Source organism: Sapajus apella, unplaced genomic scaffold (genome assembly GCF_009761245.1).
Source record: "Sapajus apella isolate SASKATOON/1434 unplaced genomic scaffold, GSC_monkey_1.0 scaffold8, whole genome shotgun sequence".
Lineage (NCBI taxonomy): Eukaryota > Metazoa > Chordata > Mammalia > Primates > Cebidae > Sapajus > Sapajus apella.
This window is the reverse complement of record NW_022436948.1, coordinates 39,422,677-39,442,968: the sequence shown is the minus strand read 5'-3', so window position 1 is coordinate 39,442,968 and position 20,292 is coordinate 39,422,677. Positions and strand designations below refer to the sequence as shown.

Sequence of the window (20,292 nt, the reverse complement as noted above, 5' to 3'; positions counted from 1 at the left end):
AGAATAAAGACAACTTGGGAGTCATTTGATGCCTGGGGCCAGATCTTTATTAGAGTTCCCAATTTGGCAGCTGCCTTCATGGGCAGCAAGTCTCAGGAGACTCTTCTCTGTCTTACATGATACCTACGTGGCGAGGGTAACAATGCTCTTAGCAGGCAAAGGATGTGTTCTTCCCTCTGTGAAGTCTACCAGTAAGGGGGAAATGGATGTGACTGTTGCTCTTTCATTTTGATGGCCTATATTTGTGCTTGTTCACTTTGCTGTGAACTTGATTCATTGGCTTGTTACAGGATTTCAGCTTGAAATAATCTCATCAAGATGAAAAGCCATTCTCACACCTTTTGGGAGAAGAAAAGTGAGTTTTTGTTCTCTGAAAATTCTTGAGAGGACTCAGTTGGATATAATTTATAATAATTATTCATACTTACAGAGTTATGAATGAGCATTTATTACTCACAATATAAGGCATTACCTGAGGTACTTTATACACACGCACACACACACACACACACACACACACACACATCCATACACAGACACTATTACTTTAAATTCTTAAACCAAATCTGAGATAGATCTTGTTAGTTTCATTTATGAATAAGGAACCTGAGGCTCAGAAAACTACTTGCTTGAATTGCATTTGTATGTGTCCAAGCTGAAGTTTGAACTAAGATGTGTCCCTTTCTAAGGGACTGCAGGGATAACATCACCTTGTATAAATAAATCAGGTAAAATCGGGTGAATTAGACTACTAAAATGGATAATAGTGAAAGATGAAGGTTTTCCTATTGGATGTGTGGAATGCTGCCCTTTGTCAGTGTGGGTTTAGGGCAGTGATCAGGATTCATTCATGTTTCATAAATTTTGACCCAATTGAGAAAACAAAGGAATCTTGAAAATAAAGATAAAATTATTAGCATAATCATTGATGAGGCAGAATTGGAAATTCTAGATTAGACTTACTGCCACAATTAGACTTCCTACTGCCTTCAGCTAAATTTAGATTCGAGGGAAATCTGGACTTCAGAGATTCCCATAGACACCTTTCTTGTTATACAGTTTAGAGCTCCATTACTGTGAAGAGATTGATGATTGCTCAGATTTTTCTCTGAAAAACATAATCTGAGGCCTAACTCTTGTGCAGTTTCCCTACAAAAGGCACAAGCAGGAGGACAGTGCACCATCATGCATGGGGGCTGGCCCAAAAGAGACAAAGAGACTGAGCCGTATGTGGTCATTTTATTCTGCTAAACTTGGATATAATAACAAATATTACATCTCACTTTCTTAGAGAGGGCAGGAGTTAGAGAGGGGTGTTGTAGGTTAATTTTTCTAGAAAACAGACTCAGGCTCATATTTGCCTGTAGACAATTCATGGGATAATGCTATCAGGGAAACATCTTTGTAGGAAGAGAGGTTTGGGCAGAAGTCTCACTGATAAAGTTAATAGAGGCCTGGATTCTACAGGGAGCTCTGGAGTGAGACAGCTCTTCATAACTGTTCTGCCTAGGGTCAAGGGGGTTGGGCTTTTACATTCCTGAATTGACCACTTAAAAGCTGTGATCTGCCTCTGGGAAGGGGACGTGATACTGGGCAAGGGGGGTTCAACTGAAGGCAATTCCCAAAGAGGGAAACAACTGAGAGTCAGGAATTGCCAGCAGCAGCAGAATAAATGCCTCAGTCCTACAGGGAGAGGGATCTGGTTGCACACCACAGTGTCCACTAAAGACGGACAGCAAAAGGGTGGTAGCTACTCTACCACTTTTCCAAATACTTTCAAATGAACAGAAGTTTCTGCATAATAGGACCAAGCTAGAAAAAGGTAGTGGAGCAGTTGGGAACAGTGACAGTTGAGTCCCTCTGTATAACTTGTGTCACATTGGCCTGACCATGCAGCCTGAACCAGTGACTCAGCTGAGAACTCAGCATCAATATTGGGTAGCTACCGAGCAGCCAAGGGAAGAAGCTTCATACATCACAAAACTTTCCAAAGTCCAGGCCACCTTGACTATTAAAATATAGGTCATTTTCATATCCATTGGAAAGTAAATACGTTAATCCAATTATTTTGAGAACAACTTGGTAAAAACATGAAATTTTCTTTCTTTCTTTCTTTCTTCTTTTTGACAGAGTCTTGCCCTGTTGCCCAGGCTGGAGTGCAATGGTGCCATGTTGGCTCACCACAACCTCTGCCTCCTGGGTTCAAGCTATTCTCTTGCCTCAACCTCCCAAGTAGCTGGGACTACAGATACATGCTACCATGCCTGGTGATATTTTGTATTTTTAGTGGAGACAGGTTTTCACTATGTTAGCCAGGCTGGTTTTGAACTCCTGACCTCAGGTGATCTGCCCGCCTTGGCCACCCAAAATGCTGGGATTATAAGCATGAGCCACTGCGCCCAGCCTAAAAAGATGAAATTTTCATCAGTAGAGAAATGATGTCTTAGTGCTTTCAAGCTGTTATAATAAAATACCATACACTGGGTAGCTTATAAACAACAGATATTATCGTCATAGTTTTGGACTCTGGGAAATCCAAGACCAAGGTTCTAAAATATTTGGTGTCTTATAAGGGCCTGTTGTTTAGATGCCCATCTTTTCATTGTAACCTCGTAAGGTGAAAGGGGCAAATTAACTTTAAGGATCTCTTTCATAAGGGCAATAATACCATTCAGAAGGGCTCCACCCTCATAACCTAATTACCTTCTAAGGCTCACTTTCTAAAACCATCATCTTGGGGGTTAGGATTTCAACATCTGAATTTATTTGGAGGGGAGTCATAAACATTCCATTCATTGCAAACAGTTTAATAATTTTAGGTGCATATTTTTCTTTGTAGTTATTTAAAGAAACTAAGGAAATCTTGAAATCTAGAAGGTTGAACATAATATAATGTTTAGTGACAAAAAAGTTTTATAGTATCATGTATAGCATAATCCAGGGGTTAGCAAAATTTTTCTGTAAAGAAACAGATAAAAATACTTTATGCTTTGCCGTTCCATACAGGTCTCTGTTACCACTATCTAATTCTGCTCTGCTCATGTAGTGTAGAAACAACTATAGACAAAACTTATATGAAGATGGTTGCGTTCCAATAAAACTGTTGATTGGTGCTGAAATTTGAGATATATATATTTCTCACATGTCATGAAATGCTACTCTGCTTTTTATTCTTCTTTTCTTCCAATCACTGAAAAATTCACTCTTGAATTCTTAGCTCATGGGTATACATAAACAGGTGATGCCGGATTTGGCCAGTGGGTAATTTCTGACCCCCAGTATTATTCCTGAGTTTTATCTTCTATACACATTCATGAATGTGGGCACATGCTCTCCCTCAAAGACAATTATCTAGAAGGGTATATCCCAACTTTTAATGGTAGTGACTCCTGGTAAGTTAGTGTATGGCATAAGCTTTGAAGCCAGACTGCTTGATTTTATAAGCCTAGCTCTGCCCCTTACGAAAGAAACAGACTCTCGACCAATGACTTTACCCTCCTGCTGCTTCAACTTCTTTATCTGTGAAGGATACCTAATAGGATTGTTTTGAGAATTAAATTAGTTCATGTAGTAAAGCATTTACAAATATACCAAGCCTAAAACAAGTACTCTGTAAATTCTAGCTATGGAAGAGAAGATGGACAGGCTTCCATTTTTTTAACTTCTAAAAATGTATTATTTAGACATATTTCACAATAGCGTATGCTTCCCATTTTAACAAGTATAACTGATTGGTCTTATAGCATATTCACAGTATTGTGCAGCCACCCCCGCTAATTACTGAATATTCCATCATCTCAACAAGAACTACTATATTTTTTTAGAAATCACTCCCAATTTTCCCTATCCCCTATGCCTGGCAAATATTAACCTGCTTTCTACCTCTATGGATTTTCTTACTGGGGACATTTCATACAAATGGAATTGTATGGTATGTGGCTTTTCGTGTCTTTTTTTCACTTAGTACAATGTTTTCAAGTTTCATGCATGTTGTAGCATCTATCATAAATACATTCTTTTTGGGGGCTAGGTATTTCATTGTGTGGATAATACCACATTTTGCTTATGCATCTGATGTATAAGAAAATGCATATGGATATTTGGTTCATTTCTACTTTTCAGCTAATAGGAATAATGCTGCGATGAACACTCATGTACAAGTTTTTACATAAATGTGTATTTAGTTCTCTTGGAAATATATCTAGGAGTACAACGGTGGGATTGAGAGAACCTCACTTTTTATTTTACGTATTTATATCATTTTGGATTTTTTTCAAAGAGCATACGTTTGCAATTTTTAAAAATATTTAAGTCTAAATTTTAATTTAAATTTTTTTTTTGTATTTAAATTGTTAAAACCCATTACAACATACTATAGTAGAGCTTTGAGGTTCTATAGGCAACACTACCATGTGAATGAAGTAAAGTAGTCCATTTTTTCTGAAGGCCTGAGTGGTGGTGAGGAGAGTGAGGTGCCTCTGGCACAAAATGGAAAGGGACCCATGCTGTCAGGGGTGTGCAAGTGCATGCCATCCCACACTTTGCAGCCAGGGCTCCTTATTCCTCTAATCTTTGTTCTGGCGTTGCTTTGCTGTCATGCTAGCTAACTCTCACATTTTGCTCCCTCTGTTGAACAGGTATTATATACAGGTACCTTGGAATGATCAGTATGGTATGATCATAAGTCATTTGTATTTGCCCTCCATGTGAAAAATGCCCATCTTTACCAAGAGGCTGTTGACACAAATCTCACATTAGGCTTTTTCCCTTTCCTTTAGTAGTCTTTAAACCGAATCTCATGGGTTCCATAGAAAAAGTACTCAGAACGTGACAATATGGTCTTGACTGGAACAACAAAAAATCTATTCTCAAATGAATTTATTGACATTACCTACCATATTCCTCTTAGAGATTGCAGTTTCCCATAGCATATAAAATGTTTTGTATATTCTTCAGGAAAAAAGCAAGTTTAAATTGTGTTTAGCAGGAGATTTTTCCACTCTTCTTTTCTTATGAACACATTTTTGGGGTGTGCACTTATTAACTTTTCATTTAGCTTCCTTTCTTCCCTATAATAGAAGCCATGGTTTTCAACTTTTATGAGTGACTTTCGCCTTACATTAAGCTGTGGGTAATGCAGGTTAACAAGGGTAGGTGGGGTCAGAGATAACACCTAGAATAGTACAATTAATAAAGGATGGTCACAGGATGTGGAGGACGGACCAGCTCTCTTAGAGTATTATACTGGGCCCCTTTGGATGTGAGGAAGAGGAGAGTTAGACACGGAAATATTTGTGATCATGTACAATATATTACCAGACATCCATATGGGAATGAAAGAATATGCCTCCTCTCATCCTCCTCAGATTTTTTAGTGATGACATTAAGTAAATTCTGACCTAGAAGTCCTCTTTCAGTGGTCATAATCATTCCATGCATTTTACAGAAATGCTGTCATTCTTATTTCCTGTTATTGCCAATTATTTACCTAATGTAAGGCATACAATCTTGTACATTCCAGCCAAGTTTAAATTAATTTTTCAAGTGAAGATTTATTAACAAGGGCTTTTTATTGTTAACAAGTTTAAAATGAAATTTAATCTTAACTTTTATAATTTCCACTTTATCCACTTTGTTTAAATGTACCAAAAACAAAAGTAGTCGTGCTTTGTGGTGTGACTTCTTCTTTATAAACACAAGCTGCTCATGGCAAGAGATTGTATTCATCTGTAGATCCACAGATTTATTTTTCTTGGGATCCCTCATGTTATTTTAGCTACAATTTTGTTATAAATATCTATTTTTACTTTGAGGAATGTCACAATAATGCAATATACAGTATACATGAACAACTTAAAATTGAGGTGTTCATATACATTTTGCTAGGATACATTTAGGTAACCTAACATTAAACAAACAAAATAACATCATATGCTAATACACACAGACACGCGCACACACACAAACACACCACACACACACACACACACACACACCCCACACACATATATATATTTCACAATTGCTTTTGCATAACCTAATATTTCACAGTTTCATGAAATCTAGAGCTTAGAAGGAGTAAACATATGCTGATGTACCTTTTGCCTCTCAAAAAAAACATCCTAATCACTAGCCATTAATTTTCTTAAGTAGCGCCTAATAGTGGATTCTCTGAGTGAGTCATTATATGAGCTGGCCCCAAACTGTGATTATATCCAGATATTGAACACTATCTTGTTCATCTCTCACTTAGTAAGATATCTTTAGATATCAAGTGAAATCAAGACTGTGGATCACAGACTGTCACAATGATTTTTTTTGACATACACAGGAAACAAAACTACAATAGCTACTAGTCCACAAATTACTTGCAACATACAGACTGAAAAGCTTGCCATAAGTACAGAAAGCTGTTTCTAGTATCTACTCTCAAGAGACTTTTGTAGCAGTAAGCTTTGCTCTCTAACCTGTCAATGAAGTTCATCTGTTAAGAAAACTGAAAATAATTCTTTGAGGGTCTCCATTTTGATACTAGATAGGAAACACTGGGTACTTCAGGAGAAGTTAGGAGTAGATAAATGTCCTAATCTATTCTTTTCTCTTGTGCCTGATGATATCATAAAAGTAGAATCACATTAAATGATACTCTGAATTATTTATGGTTTAAGACCAGTAAGCTATATTTTAAAACAAAATTCTGATTAAATCTGAATATTCTGTGAAAGGGACATTATTCACAAGTGACAAAAATTGTATTTTAATGGGTTTAAGTTTTAATCATTATTGCTCAAAATTGTTATATAGTATTCACTTTGGAACAGACTAAACTACTTTAGTGTTTAATTATGGCGGTTGGCACTATAATGATGCTTTACAATGAAATCTATTAATTAAAAACATAGGTATCTTTATTTTGTTAAGTACAGGAAATACAAAAAGCAGGGTGAAAATAGCAAATATAGAGAAGCAAATGGAGAGGCAGTTTCTCTTCATGAAAGAGAGATCTAATTCCTTCTTACTTTTCCATCTCACCTATAAATTTGCCACAACCTACTCACATCTCAAGACCCCTGATTTCTTTTAGGTGGTCTGGTACTAACCCACCTGGGTAAAAATCACTGATGCATGAAAGTTCTACAAATAACCTTGCTAAATAACGCTCTTTAAAATGTTACTGAGATGTTAATTTCATTGGGGTACTAATGTTATTAAAATTATGGAGATTTATACCCAGTAGCCTCTTAGAAATAATTTCTTTTTCTAAACATTTACATTTACAAAAAGGACTAAAGTAAATCTAGATTTACCAATTCAAGATCGTTGAATATTTACTTGATATTGTAATGCTCCAATTCCAGGCTTTACGAAGAAAACAGGATGCAGTAAATTTGGAGAAGAATCATTAGATAGCCACAATAATATTAAACAGAATCGTTTGATTTATATTAAAATACTAAAGCACTTGGTATTTTTCACCCTAGAGATGAGAGGGCATCAAAGGATCTTATATTGTAGATGCTCAGCTAAAAATAGTTTCCCTCCTTTCCACTTCACTTTTTTTCAGGGAGCATACATTAGCCATCTGAATTCTGAAGTTTATGGCATTGAGGATTCATTGAAGCCTTTCTTGACAGTATTAGTAATTTGTATAAATGATTAGGAAATTATGAAGGTTTTGAAAACTGGTATTAAAATATAAAGGCATAAAAGTTTATGTATAATCATTTGATCTCAGAATGTAGACAGATAAAATGACATTTCTATATGGAACCCAGGCCTAAGAGCATATGATTTTTTTCAATGTCATTAGTATGGTTCCAAAATATTTATAAAATTTTGTATACCTACCTTGAAGGTATTATCTCAGTTAGGATAGTTAAAACACCACAAGGCAATAGATGTACACGATTTTTTAGAATGCCAGGCAGAATGTTTATGAATAATGAAAATATTTTTTCTGGACTTTGTTGTCACGTCGAGTTTACGATGATTTGATAACAATACAAATTTTGCTAATCAACACCCGACTGCTTCACACTTTCTACAAAACTTTTTCTTTTTCTTTGGCATATGTCCTAAGCCTATTTTCCACTGAGGACAAAAAGCATCAGAGTTATGTTAAAATATTTACAAACTCTTGATTGGTGTTAGTTGTGTAGGGCACGTGTCCAGAATGACAATTTCATGACCAGGAGGGTAATGGAAACCATCTTTGAGATGCATACAAAATGCCAGGAGATCACAGCCAGATAGTGAGATCTGCATGAAAAGTAACTGGATGGTGAATCAGAGGGGAGAAATGCATTCCAGAGCATTGCTGTCAGTTTCAAGTATTCAAGGCTGGATGCTGCACGACCTTAATGAAATTCCCCTGCTGTCTGGGAGCCATGTAAATATCATGCCCATGCTCTTCTGTGGACTTTCATCCATAAAATGGTGCCACAACGTCACAATACCTAAAGTATGGGGATTTGCCTCACAGATTCTTCTCCTACCTGGCAGAACAGGTGCAGGAGCCTTCTGAAGGTGTTATGTTTTAGGCTGTGTTTGCATAATAATACAAATAGTTGTGTGTGTGTAAATTTGAATCATTGTAAAAGACGTCTTGGCAAGAGAAAATGCTGTTTTTTATATATTGCTGGTATAAAAATTGACTTTCCTTTTTTAAAGAAGACTGGAAAAAGCAGTAACAGTAATAATATTCATAAAAGCTGGCTTAGCATTCCTACTGCTAAGAGTCTACCCCCCATAAATACAAGCCACAGCATATGAGGCTGTATGTACAAAAATGTTTACTGGGACAATGTTCCTAGGAAGGATAAAAACTGGAATTGAGTGACTGCCAAAAGACGGGGGATCTGTGAGTGAATTGTGTTTCATATGGTATTGCTGTCTGAAGAAGAAAAGATGAAGAAAAGCACATATATGTCTTTTTGGAAAATAATTACAAAAAATTATGTATATATGTCTGTATGGTATGTGCATGTACATGTCATCCAATGAAAGCAGAGAAGACTAGTTTGTCAAATTGTGTTTCCTTTCCTTTTGGGGCTACAGGTGTTGAGGTCACTAATATGAGTTTGAAGAGGAAAGAATGAGAAGGACTTTAGAAGAAGAATAGATATACATGTTTTCATGTGCATATCTGTATGAATGCATTGAGAGAGAGAGAGAGGCAGGCAGGGAAAAAGAGAAAAGAGATTATATTAATTATATTAGTAATTTATTCACCCCTCCCAAATTCACTTAAGGGCTCATAAAAATCTTGGTCAATGTAGTGTTCTTTAATATTTGCAGAGATATAGTAATGTCTGTCCAGATATGTGTAGGGAAAAATGGGATTGAAAAACAGATTCTGGACACACATCACCACTTATTAGCTGCATCATGTTGAGTAAGCCTCTAACAACCCCTGAACTCCTCCTCTTCCTTAGATGCAAAATGGAGAGGACACTTCCTGCCCTGACACAGCTGGGAGAGTCCAATGAGCTAATGAGCGTGTTTGTGTTTTCTAGATGGTGATGCATGATACAGAATGAAAACTCTCATTATTCTGAACCTGAGATATATTTCATTGTAACAAAAAGTTAATTCACATTGGAGGTTTGAGGCATCCTGAAAAATTGAGGTGCAAGCTGTGAATGCATCTGTCCTTTTTATTTTGTCTGTGTCTGACTTAATTCTTTCCTATTATTGAAGATTAGCTGTGATATCTGTTAGTTAAATTTCCTGATGGTGTGTGCTGATACTGGCCATATAGTGCAAACTGGGTGTTTTTGTATTGGCCGTACAGTGAAAACTGGGTGCAGACAATAAAAAAGAAAATAAAAATATTGAGGAATTAGCATTTTGAAGACATTTTAAAACAGTTTTCTCTATCTAGAACAACCTGCCATGTGGATTGAGAGAGCACTTAAAAAAAACCCTATCCCATTATGCTTTATAATTGTTGCGCTATTCATCCTTGTCACTCATTTAAATCAAAAGGAAATTTTAAGTACGAAAAAGGAAGTTAGACTCTGAATTAGGCTCTGCAAACTCCAATAATAAATGCTAACCCTTAAAAGTTGCAAATCTAAACCAATCGATTTTTTATTTTAGCATTAATTTTGTAAAGGAGTTTTAAAGCTCCTTTATCATATAAATTACTATGTAAATTGACTAGTTTCTCTTTGTGTCTTAAGTATTTTCTTAAAAACAGGAAGCAAGTTAAGAATCACTGTCATATTTGACAGTTTTTTTTAAAGGTATTGTCATCAACTAGCTGTGGTTGGGAGGTGGAGACTTTTTCAAACTACAGCTTGTCTTCCCCAAGGAAACTGATGTACTCGCTGTAGAAGGAAGCCATCGGTGTCAAGAAAACTCCCAGGTTGTCCTGATATGACTCTCAATAGAGAACTATACAAAGCATTGAAAAGCCTGTTTCAGTGGCCGTGCTGTTGTCAGCAAACCGTCTTTTCAGCTTTGCTGTTTCTCATCTCTCATATAGGGGTGCATCTCAAAGAACAGCTCAAATGAAGAAATCTGTTTCAAAACTTGTTCCCCGACAATTTTACATCCATTTTCAAACAGTCTGCAAAGATTATGCACAAAAATACTATGTGGCCTGAGGAATTTATAGATACTCTTTATTCCTTTTCAGGCTGCCTAACTATTCTTTTCTTGTTGTATTTATCAATAATATAATGTTTCAGAAACAGTTGTCTGCAGCCAACATGTTCTGAATTTCTTGGCAAAAAGAACTGATGAGAAGCAAAATATGCTGGGTGTTTTTAATTTTTTTTTTGTTTTTGGGATACAGTCTGATATACTGGAGATTTCACTTCATAATTTTTTTTTTTTTTTTACCACAAGTATGTGTTGTAATGTTTATTTTCATGCCTGTTTTACTTGTCCTCTATAAGATGACGCTTAGCATCTTCAAAATCATTGAAGTCCTATTTATGTTTGCTTGGACTGAACAGTTTCTTCTGGAAAATGTCAGAGAGTGAGCCTCTGTTCATGTCACATAAAAGTGAGATGAGGCTGGGCACGGTGGCTTATGCCTATAATCCCAGCACTTTGGGAGGTCGAGGAGGGTGGATCACCCGAGGTCAGGAGTTTGAGACCAGCCTGGTCCACATAGTGAAACTCTGTCTCTACTAAAAATACAAAAAAATTAGCCAGGCTTGGTGTTTTGCATCTGTAGTCCCATCTACTCGGGAGACAGAGGCATGAGAATTGCTTGAACTTGGGAGGCAGAGGTTGCAGTGAACTAAGATCATGCCACTGCATTCCAGCCTGGGCGACAGTGTGACACTTCATCTCAAAAAAAAAAAAAAAAAAAAAAAAAAAGATGAAAAGTTTCTGATGTCAATTCAAGAATTGATGTAGATGCAACATATCTCATTCTAATGGAAAACTTTCCAATATATCTTGCATTAAAGGAGGGAATGATTTCTTACACCAAACAGGCATTAAAATGCAAATATATTTCAGCAGTTTTTAAGCATCTTTTAAAATTTTTGGTGTATTAAGTATTCTAATTCATACTCCTACATATTATGTTTCCTATGTTGGTGTTATGTCCTTAAGTATGTTTTAGGGGGTAAGAAATGGATCCAGATTAGCCCTTCTTCTGATTGGATTATTTGTTTTCTGGACTATAAAGCTGTCACTGCATAACCTAGAAACCTCTTTAAAGATGCATGTTTGGCTACATTTGTTATCCAACAGATGTCTGGATAGTTAGAATCTCTTGAGAGTATTATAACTTGTGGTTTTGGTTACAATAAGTGATCCAAGCTCTTTTCTTTTTTCTTTTTTTTTTTTTTTTTTTTGGACTTGCTCCTCTCCAGTTCTGGGAGAAAGTCTGTAGAAGTAATTACAAAGAGTATTCCATTTCATTTTCCCCATCCCTTCTTCCTTCCCTTTATTCTTTGTCTCTGATTTCAAAGTTTCTCTATATCTGCTTTTGAAATTGAAGTCACTGAATTGGTAAGCAGTGTCTAACTTCCACATCGTTCCATATAGTCCCCGGCTTCTATCACCCAAGAGGTTACTGGCCACATTGACATTCAAATTTTGAGACTGGTAAATTGCCACTATGATCAAAAACTACCTAACTCTATGATTGATATTTTACATATATCCATAAGGTCATTTTTAAAACAACTGGTTCAGATTTGTAACTTTATATCCTGATGCTTTAAGTATTTGCCAGTTTACCCTTCAGCTATGCATTTTAATATGCACACGTCTGAGGAAGTAGATGTCACGAAAGGCAAAGGCCAGCGATTCTGTGCACAGAAGAGTTTGTGGTTTTAGAGGGAGACAGGTACTGAGAGAGCAAACAGAATAAAGTGGCTTGCTATCTGTGTCTGGGAAACACCGGCGAGGAGAAACACCTGGGTGGCTGAACTCTTGTCACCTGCAATGTTTGCCTCAGGTGAGCAGGTGCTGTACTTCTTAAAATAACATAGTTAATTATGGTCTTCTAGTAACATCAGGTTCGGTGGGTTTTACATTTCTACCCTCTTTTGAATCTGAGCTTAAAGACATTTTGACAAGTTCAGACAGTTTTTTAACCTCGTTGTTTTCTGACAGTATTACTATGTGGAGATTTTAAGTGAATTCTAAATGTGCCTGGAGAAAACACCTCTATGCACAGAAAAATCTCCTTCTACCAGAAAATTGTTATGTGGCCATACTAGGTATCTTGTGTAATGATTGCAGTGTGCACGAATTGTAATCATAAGAGAATAATTGCAATTAATATATCATAATAAATTTAAACTTTGGCTTGGTTTAAGAAAATGCATCTAATTTGTGCTGACTTTAAAAAGAATTATTGTCCAAAAGTTACATACTTAATATTGAGAGAAGTCATTAAACTGGCAAGAATATTGTAATGCATTGGGAAAAAATGTCAGTGTACCTAAAAGTATATTAAATGCTTGTTCACAGAAAGCATTTAAAAGCCAATGAGAAAATTACTTTTTAAAAAGCATAAACATTTGACCAGAGTTAAAACATAGAGAAATAAATGCCATAATCACAAAATATTCAGCCTCACTAACAGTGAAAGAAACTTAGGTAGAAGCAATTAGATACTTTTAAGCTATAACATTAATCATAAATAGTAAAAAAATAAAATAAAATAAATATCGGTACAAACTTCCTGAGCACATTTAGCCACCACAATCAAATATGTAAATATAAATGTTCATATGCTTGGATTCAGCAATTATACATATGTATATTTTTCTAAGAAGTTTAACTCCTAAATATTCGCACAAGTAACAGTACCTTTGTACACCCGTGTGTGTGTGTGTGTGTGTGTATCTAAATGATGTATGTCTATAGAGATTGGGTAATGGTATACTGTTGAATAAATATTGTGCAGCCGTCCAAAAGGTTGGGGTCAGTCTACACATACTGACATGGAATGGTTTTCCGAGACAATATTGCTGGTGAAATAGGCAAGTAGTGTGTGTGTGTATGTAGACTGGGTACACTTAGCAAGTTGTCTGATAATAGGGGATATTTCGCAGGCTTTTAATTTCAAAATACTATTTAACTTGATTTTTAAAGCAAGAATTCCATGATGTTTCAAGATTTTTAAAAATGTTTTAAAACATGATGCCTATATATTATTAATCTTGATATTCACCTGAAATGAAATCATAGTTTGCAAATTGGGTAGCCTTCTCTCTTACAGTTTTCTCCTGCAAGTGTTAAGGTGCTACCCCTACATAGATCTTATTTAGAAATTTTCAACTAGTATTTAAAGTGATTGTCCCAGGACTCAGACAAACAAATGCAATTATATGAGCATCAACAATGATAATTTCATAAAGTAATAGAAAATAATACGACTGTCTCTTGCACCTTTTTGTGATAATATGTCAATGTGTCAATGTTAGCTGTCAAGTTGCTCCTGAAGTTTAGGTATTTTGATGTAACATCTGACACAGCGGTGTATACATCTAACTCTGTAGTAAGTATTTCTTATCTTTATTAAAGGGTGAGTGAAAAGGGAGATTTATTTTTTAAATATAGAAATGTTATTGGGTTCTTATAGCCTAATAGTAAGCATTTTAGTCCACATGGCTTCTTGACTCTTAATCAAGAAAAGTTTCTTAAGAAACTTTGGAAACAAAAAGTTTACATTTACACATATAAATGCTGTCTTTACTTTCAGGTCTTCAAAGTTTCTACAGATACTTTCAGGCTTTATGTTCCTATTTATGTTCTTTTTTTTAAACCAACAGCGTGTTTACCACTGTATGGTTACCTCTTTTATCTCCAGCAATAAAATTAATTGAAAGCATATTCAACTTACTTAAAGAGCGGGTCAGTAGTATTGTCAAATGAGTATGCTTTTTCAGAAGTAGCACATTTTTTTTAGTGGGATGTGACTCTGACAATGAAACAGTACCTAAAACTCAGCTGTATGTTAGTGTAACTTTTCTTGTTACCAAATTTTTATTTATTGTATCTATCTAATGGGAGAAGTCCCTCATCAATTCTGTTTATTCTTAGTGCAGTCCACTGGCAGCTCCATTATTCTGGGTTTTAAACAAAATCCCATTTGAGTTGAAAGCTCGTCTCAGATGCTTTCCTCATTTTATTTCCTTGGGGGTTCCCTCTGTTACTAAAAGTTATTCACATCACAAACATTGTCCAGTTGATAAGTTGTTGCCTGCTTTTTGGTTCTGTCTTTTCATTCTTATCTTAGACTGTTGTTTCTAACATACCCTCCTCCTTTAATGTCTTTCTTCAGGCATCCTCTATACAGTATTCTTTCTAATAATGGCCTATTCAACTTGGTCTGTTTGAATTCAGTTCCTAGTGTTTGTGATCTCTCTAAGATGCTCATCCAGGGTGGCTCCCGCCATTTCTTCTGCTGTGGGATACCCACATCACAGCTAATACTGATAGGACCCTAGAATTCCCATTGAACTATCTCCTGTATCATTTGTGGGGAGCTTAGGTGAACTTTAAGTCTTCTTGAAAAAAACAAAACAAAACAGGGTTTGAGGGAAGCTAGGAGGAGGGAAGTCTCTAGGCCATTCACAGTCAAACCTGTCATGTTGCCATTTCTATTTTCTTATTTCTATAACATTTACAAGAGGTAGGTCTGTGAAGCTGCTGCCTCTCGAATCTCAGTTAGAAAATGAGTCATAATGCCTTGTTACATACAGTCAGTGCTATGATTTGAATAACTACATCTCCCCCAGATTCATATGTTGAAATCCTGGCTTTCAGGTACTGATATTAGAAGGCCGGGCCTTTGGGAGGTGATGAGGTCACACGGGCAGAACTTTCATGAATGTAAATCAATGCCCTTATAAAAGAGATATGAGAGAGATCTCAGGTGATCACACAGCAGAAGGCACCCTCTATGAACCAGAAAGCAGGCCCTCACCAGACAACAAATCGGCTGGCACCTTGATCTTAGATGCCCCAGCCTTCAGACCTGTGATAAATGCAATTTTGTTGTTTAGAGGGCACCTAGTTTATGGTGTCTTGGTATAGCAGCCCACATGGACTAAGACTGTTTAAAATCTTCAAATTTTAAAAATAAATAATGTTCTCATCCTCTTCCTTGACCAAGACTTCTCACTTGCCCCATCCAAAGGTTTTTTTTTTGTTGTTGTTGCTGTTGTTCTTGTGGTGGTGGTTTTTGTTTTTTGTATATTCATATTACCTTTGGTCTCATCTTTGCTCTGAATTTTTTTTATTCCTTTTCTTTTGGTGATCAGGAAGTAGTGGTCTTGGAATTGAAATAAGGAAATGGATCTATGGCCTCTGTTTCTTTCGGGCTTTTATCATAACTGAATTTCAAACTCAAACTCTGCAGTCAACGATTGATATCTTTGTTTCTTAGTTCATTTTTGACAACCACATGATGAGCCAAATGACCACCCTGTGATTTTAAAGTTCACACTGGAGAAGTCTGGCAGGGGGTGTGGTGATTAAATTAAAGATTCATATAGAGATACACATCAGTTAAATATGGCACATCTTGTTGTAAGATTGAAGTGATCTTCATTAAAAGCATAACAGACTAATATGTCATCTTAGAAAAAATGTGACAAATGCAGACTTTAAAAAAATCACTGATCGCTATTTTGTTAATCTTCATATGAGTTCTGTTAAATCAGGGTGTTTCCAAGCAGTGCAAAAAGGAATATAAAAACCTATTCAGTTTTTCTTGAAATGATTTTGTGAGATAATTTTGACTTAGGCTACAGCTAATATAACTCATATAAGGCGAACATATATGTTGTGGCTAAGACCATCGACTGATGTCAGACTACCTCTTTTGAAATCCTGGTTCTATCACTTAATAATTGCATAAACTCTCTTAGCTTGAATTTTCTCATTTGTAAAATGAATATTAAGATAGCATGATTAGGAGGATGAAATATATTTCATATAAAGCACTTAGCAGCATGCCTAACATAAAGGAAGGAAGCAGAAATCTTTGAATAGGAACAGAACATGCAGCAGACAGAGTGCCTTATGTTCAGGCAAGAAAAATCTTGAGAAATCCCAAATAAATATAGACCACATAAGATGTATGAGTTAACAATTTTGCCCCCTCCGTCCTCACTGGGAAAAACTAAATGTACTTATTGACTCTTAATTATTCCAATGTACCATTACCAGTTGTCTTAACTAAAAAAAAATTGTAACCCTGCTTTTCTCTTGCAACTTATTAGTAGGGTCTTTTGTTTGTAGTTGCTCATTTTCTTGTGCTTTACATATGCCTATTTTGAGGTTTACAAATATGAATGCCTGGTAATTAAAGCAAAGTTTTTTATAGTCCATCACTGAGAAGAAGTTTAACCACAGGGATACATTAGATATTTGATATATTTCAGGCCACAGAGGAACTGACTTTTTAAGATTCGCATTGTAGAAATGCAGAGACGTGGAAAGAAGAAATTGAATAGATGAATTCATAATGAGAGAGCGACTTCTGTTATTCTGCTTGGAAAATTTGGGGCGATCTTAAGTAATGCAGTACTTGTCCACAGCAAAAGGCTCATGTGATTTTGAAGGAGTCATATGTCTTTGCAAAGCAAATAAGGAATTGCATTTATTTAAAAGCAAAAATAAGACAGGCAAACCACTTGATGATTACCACAGTATTCATGACTTGCAGTGCTGACATTCTATAGATTGATGCAGTCTTCAAGTGTGGAAATACTGAGTCATACAGAAGATGAGATGTTTTAAAAATGAAAAAAATATTTATATAGTCAGCAGATTGTCAGTAAAGGTGGTTTAGATTACAAGAGTTACCCAACAGAGACTATGCCAGGTTGCAAATTATTCTAACCAGAAAATGATTTGAAAATGAGGAAAGCAAACTTAGAGTGGATTGACATACCCCAGAACCTTTCATTTTATTTTTTCTCTCCCTCATTGTTCTCTTTTATCCTTCTCCCCCTCTTCTTTCGAAATGGCAAAGGAAAACTATTGCCATTTTATCAAACATAATACCAGTATGCTTGAGGAAAAGAGAAAAGGTGGAGCCGATCTTTTGGCATTCAGGAAGTGTTATGTGCTCCCGGTACACAAATGCTACATAGCACGCAGATTGTGACTTGTAATTTTATGCGGCGCTTCTTTATCTTCTTCCATTTGTTCTTTTGCCCTTTGTGCAGTCCCTTTTGGAGATGGTCTTAATGTCTCCAAACACTAATTGTGTCCAATTTTGGAATGACGTTTACATTTTACAGAATTCTTTGACTAGTTGAGGGACAAAAAATGTTGTTTCATAATGGAATAAAATTAAGCCAGATTGGCTCAATTAGCTATTCAATTTCTGACATCCATCCTGGATTTACAACAGTTTTACATTAAAGCTCAAGAAGACAACCGGAGACCCTTGCAACCACGCAACAGCAGCCTGGCTGCATTTCTACCCACGTATTTAAAGAGTTTTGCTTCATGTTTTGGTATTTAGTTTTAAACAACATAAAATCACCTATTATGCTCTGTTCTTACTCTTCCAAACAATTATACTTCAGGTACAAAATCAAAGGGAACTAAAACAGGTGAAAGATGTATTAGCTAATTTTATCGAGTCAATCATTTCACAATATATAAGTTCATCAAAGCATCTTGTTCCACATCTTAAATATATACAATTTAAATTTTCAATTACTCTTCAATGAAGCTTGAAAGACAAAAACAAAATGAAAGTAACTTCAAGTAGGTGCAAACTGAAGGTGATATGTGAATTGCCCATAACAGAGATCAGTCAATTAACTGTATAAGGCACAGATAAGGGTCATATTTCCTGTTTTCTCTTTGATAAACTTCTTACTGATTTTAGCTTTTAGTTGGAATTAATCTATGTCCCATTAATTTGTGTTTACCTTCCTTTTGTCACTATTTTTAACTTCGAAGTTTTATTTTTTTGCTATGTAGTATGATTTTTAAAATCCATTTTAAATACTCTTTGGAGGAAGATAAACAAGTAAATTAATAAATAGAATATACGTCTGGACTCATAGTTATGAACCAACTATATTTATTTTACCGACAATAGTAGACTCAGTTTTTAGCCATCTAATTGGTTGCCCTAGTTTATAGTAATCCCATTGTGGAATACATTTCAAAATAACAACAGAATTTATTTATCACATTGGTCTAAAAGAGTAATTTTGATCGTTACTGAAAGTATTAATTGAAGCACTGAAAAAATGCTTGAAAGATGGTTTATGTCTTTTTCTCTCCCAACATCACCTCCTTTTGAAATTAAAAATAAAATGTTTCATTCATTCTATTTACTACTCCCTCATATTTCAAGCAAAAAAAAAAAAAAAAAAAAAAACACAGCAAAGAATTTGCGTTATATCAGTAGCACTGTTTTAGTCTTGTGTTTTTACCACATATTGTGTTAGCTGGCTTTTTGAAAATTGTGACCTCCTGCACAGAATTTGCTTAGAGATCAGATTGTCTTCAGCTCAGACATCACTGTTGCCTGGATTATTTTTTCGGTTTCTACATCCAATGCATTGCAGATTATGCTAATTTTTGGTGCTAAATGTATTAATGTTCTTTGTTTTTTCCCCACTGTTATTTTTTTACAGGTCTACAGCATCAAGATAAGAATAAGGAATCACCATGGTACTGAAACATACCATCTTACTGAGTTAGGTCGCAGCATGAAGCCAAGGGCCCACTGGGAAAAGATGGCATCAGGGTTTTCCATTCAGCAAAAGGACATGAAACATATGGAAGGAGAAGACAGTGTCATGCGGTTGACTTTGGTTTTTGGCCTTTCTTTGAGAAAGCAGGGTGGGTCCTAGACATTGAAGAAAAGCATTTTTACCTGTGTTTTTTTTTTTTCCTCATCTGAGCCTTTGCCACTGTGCAACTCTCTCTTTTTGTTATCTTGCTTTTATCAATATATAGCTAAGTTTTGTTACATTGTGATTTTTTTCAACCAACCGCCTTGTCAGGAAAGGATGAACCATAAATTAAAAGGCTCATTCTTTCAGGAATACAAGTTTGTAGCTCTATGTGCATCTATTTTTGTAGAAATACAAAAAGTTTGGTTTAGAATGGATGGGCTATTTTTGAGGGATGTATTTTTTTTAATTTTGTAAAAATTGTTGAGTTCTGTTTAAAGAACTTGCTCTCAGAGAAGCACTGGCAAAAATGTTCAAAATGCTTATCTCTAAGATGTCTATGATATGCTCTGTCTGTGCTTTCTAGGTTACCTCAAATGTTTTATGTACTTTTCTTTTTACAGAAGTAGCTATACCGTAGTCAAACCAATGCAGTATTGTTTTTATATTGAATCTCAGTAAAGATTTAATTCCATGCTAGCTCAATTCGTTTTGAATTATATGTTTAGCTTGAAAAGTGTTTTTTTAATGGCCACACTAAAGAAATGATATTTTATTACTTTGATTTCTCCCAAAGAGTAACTTGGAGGTTGACTAATAAGAAAGTTTGCATAAACTTTCAAACACCTGAGGAGTTTGTCTAGAGGATACTTCTCTTTCTAGCGCATTCAAATTTGATAAATGAAACCAGAGGTTATATACAACTACTAGGGGAAAAAACTGCATTTAACCATGCTCCCTGCGAGTGCCTGTGGCTCATTTTGCTTGTTTCTAATTATTCATTCATGGCAACTTAAAAAGTCATATTTTAAGTGGAATTTGTTTTTTCTGAAGAGCAGTTGAAGGAACAATATCTGGGAAGGTACTAGAGAAATTACAAGCTAGCTCTTTGCCATAATGCCACCTATCCCTGTAATGTGTAGTTTAAACGCAAAAC

At 35.6% G+C, this 20,292-nt stretch overlaps 1 protein-coding gene across 2 annotated transcripts in view; it reads left to right on the top strand.

The window, feature by feature from the left end:
- VGLL3 (vestigial like family member 3) overlaps nt 1–20,292 on the top strand; it is a 43,820-nt gene extending 23,528 nt beyond the window's left edge. For both annotated transcript variants that reach the window (XM_032277185.1, XM_032277184.1), the window contains exon 4: nt 19,095–20,292. In XM_032277185.1, the coding sequence (XP_032133076.1) occupies nt 19,095–19,313 (219 nt within the window). In that variant the 3' untranslated portion in view covers nt 19,314–20,292. The remainder of the gene's footprint in view (nt 1–19,094) is intronic.